The 2699-nt window shown below is 50.2% G+C and overlaps 1 protein-coding gene across 1 annotated transcript; it reads right to left on the reverse strand.

The window, feature by feature from the left end:
* Window positions 1-333: 333 nt before the first annotated feature.
* LOC147376553 (protein S100-A12) lies at window positions 334-1771 on the reverse strand. The gene is made up of 3 exons (XM_086392754.1): window positions 1725-1771; window positions 1037-1193; window positions 334-577 (listed from the first exon to the last, which is right to left on the reverse strand). Exons 2-3 carry the CDS (start codon window positions 1172-1174, stop codon window positions 437-439), a joined length of 279 nt encoding a protein of 92 aa, XP_086248880.1. The 5' UTR covers window positions 1175-1193; window positions 1725-1771; the 3' UTR covers window positions 334-436.
* Window positions 1772-2699: the final 928 nt, after the last annotated feature.

Consider the following 2699-nt stretch of genomic DNA (forward strand, 5'->3'; position numbering starts at 1 on the left):
CATTACCTACCAGTGTATCACAGGATGCACTGGCCTGCTAATACTTAGTCGTTTGTCGGTTGGTTCATCTTCAATTCCCTCCCTATTAGAATGAAAACCCCAGAAGGATGAGGACTTCATGTCTTTGATCTCTGGCTATTATAGATGCTCACTAAATATTTGTTAAATAAATGAATACATGAACAAATTAGAGAGATTTAATAAATTGTTGGTGAACAAACGAGCAGACAGAGAAGTGGGTCTCGGAGGTCTAAACGGGGCTTGTCAGAACAGCAGGGGTGAGGAAGGATCAAGTTTGGTAAAAGAAAAAAAAAGGACACAGATTCTGCTAAGAACTTTGCCAAAGTACGTTTATTAATTCTCTCTTCCCTCAGGTAAGGCAGCCTCAGGGAGGAGAAGGGTAAGTCTTCTTGGGGACATTGCTGGAAAGAGCTTCCTACTCTTTGTGGATATCTATGTGGGCTGTTTTCAGCACCCTGGACACCAGGACTACGAATTCCTCAAAGCTGACGGCTCCGTCTTTATCGGCATCCAGGTCTTGGAATATTTTGTCAATGGTAGGTTGATCTTTGGTGTTCTGGGAGAAGAGAAAGCAGGGTCAGTGAGTTCCCCTTTCTTTAGGCCTCGCATCCCTCAGAACTCAGCCCAGGGCAGCCAGGGAACAGTAACTCATGATCCAAAACTATGTGGGAGAATCCAATATGAGAAAATGAAAGGCAGACAGAAGCAGCTGTCTTAAGCCATCCTAGAACCAAGTCTTAACCTAGAAGATGTTGTATAGTTCAATAATCCAACCCCGCCCAGCCCTGCCTCTCTCCACTTTACAGAGAAAGGAAGGCATGATCTAAGGTGATGGAGAGAGCTATTCAGAGAGAGCGGTGGGCCCCTTGTACCACAGCTGGGAGGGGCTGGGGAACATCCTTGGAAGCACAAACTGGGGTGAACCCACCCCAGTCCTTGCCCCCACCATCATCCTTCAGACCACTGCCCTCAGCGCAAGGGGGTGGGAAACTGCCAAGAGAGGGGCCTCCCATACCTGGAGGGTTTGGGGAAGTTCCTTTGTGATCAGCTGCTTCAGCTCACGCTTGTTGAGGGTGTCGAAATGCCCCACCCGAACGGAGTACTGGTGGAAGATGTTGATGATTCCCTCCAGGTGATCTTCCAGCTTAGTCATTTTACCAAACTACGTTCACCTTCAGGAGACAAGGGAGGTCTAGAGCAGCGCCTCCCCAGCCCCACGCTTCCACTGTCTCCTCCTTCCTCATTAATGGTTTAGACAAGGGCTACTATCCCGGGTCTGCTGCTCTGTTTGACCCACGGTGAATGTTCTTATTTGTGGATAGAATAGGGGAGAAGGACATAGGATACCACCTAAAGTATCAAAGAATCAGCCCTAACTGCCACCTGTTCCGTGGGCCCCCGTCTCCTGGGGAGTATAATTCAGAGAGTGCTGGTCACTCAGGCTCACCTGGGAAGGGTTCTGTGGTTGCCAGGCTGTTTCCTTTCCCCAAGTGACGGTACTTTAGGGTTCTTCCACATGCCGGCCACCCCTCCCACCTTGGCCATTCCCAAGTCCTGAGACTGGGTCTTCCTATCAGAGCAAGAGCTGGTACCCTTGGTCCCAAAATGCAGTCAGCCAGAGGGGGTTCAGAGGGCAGTGAGTTGTGGCTCCCACCATCCTGCCAAGTGATCCCCGAGGGCTGAGTCGAGGAAAGGACACTTACCCCTCTGCACAGAAGTGTGGAATGCCAGGAGAGTGCACAGCAGTGGTGAGGAGCCCTGGGGTAGGGAGGTTTTTATAAATCAGGCTGCACCTTTGACCTCTGGTGAAGAAACATCTCTGATTCATCTTGGGCTGAGCCCTGGTCAATACTCTGTTGCTCAAGAGAAGCTTCAGACCTGTGGCTTTGACTGCAATGAAGGCAGCTCAGATTGCACCCATGGCACATGCCACCTGCCACCCCCCGCTCAGCCTGAAACAGAACGCCCATCCCTGCCACACCCACACTTCCCCCACCCCATCGCCCCAACACACACACACACACACACACACACACACACACGTGCCCACCACGTTTCTCAGCCCTGGGGCAGGACGCAGCCTGCAGGTTGAGCTCTGTTCCCTGCTTCCTGTTAAGAGGCTAAGAAAACAAGTTTCAACACCTACATAGCTCCTACCCAGAAAGGGAAGGGCTGGGGAGAGGCGTTTGCTAAGTGTCTGTACAACAAAAACGAGAATGGTAATAAAAAAACAATCAAAGTGGATGTGTAACCCTGAAACAGGAAAAGGACACTGGTTTAAAACTAAAGAAATCTATCCCAAGGGTCAGGCAGGTTGGGCTGTGGGTGCAACAGCTGCCCGAGCAGGAGGGCGCACAGCTGTGTGTGCACCGCGGGCGTGGACGCTCCGCTCTCCTCCCCTGTCGGCGGCCCCATTGTGCTGCTTTCGCAGAGCAGGAACTCTGGCCCAGGCTGGCTGCCCACGGCCCAGCGCTGGGAAGAGTACGTAGAGTTATTTCCTCTTCGTTGTGTGCTGTTTAGTTTGCTCTGCTTTTGACAGTTTTATTTTATTTTTGATGCCCGCTTTTGGCCGTGTAAACTATTTCTGGTAATTACATATTTTTATTTATGAATAAAGAATGCCATTTCTCATACCAAAAAAAAAAACCTAAAGAAATCTGAATATAAAGCTTAGAACT

Source organism: Bos grunniens, chromosome 3 (genome assembly GCF_055505025.1).
Source record: "Bos grunniens cultivar Pamir isolate PY7600 chromosome 3, Bosgru_T2T1.0, whole genome shotgun sequence".
Taxonomy (NCBI): domain Eukaryota; kingdom Metazoa; phylum Chordata; class Mammalia; order Artiodactyla; family Bovidae; genus Bos; species Bos grunniens.

Bases quoted from the DNA above. Each gene is read 5' to 3' on its own strand.
- LOC147376553 (XM_086392754.1), bottom strand. From the start codon at position 1,174: ATGACTAAGCTGGAAGATCACCTGGAGGGAATCATCAACATCTTCCAC. The intron at 578-1,036 runs GTATGGGAGGCC...CTCTTCTCCCAG, and splicing joins AACTTCCCCAAACCCTCCAG to AACACCAAAGATCAACCTAC.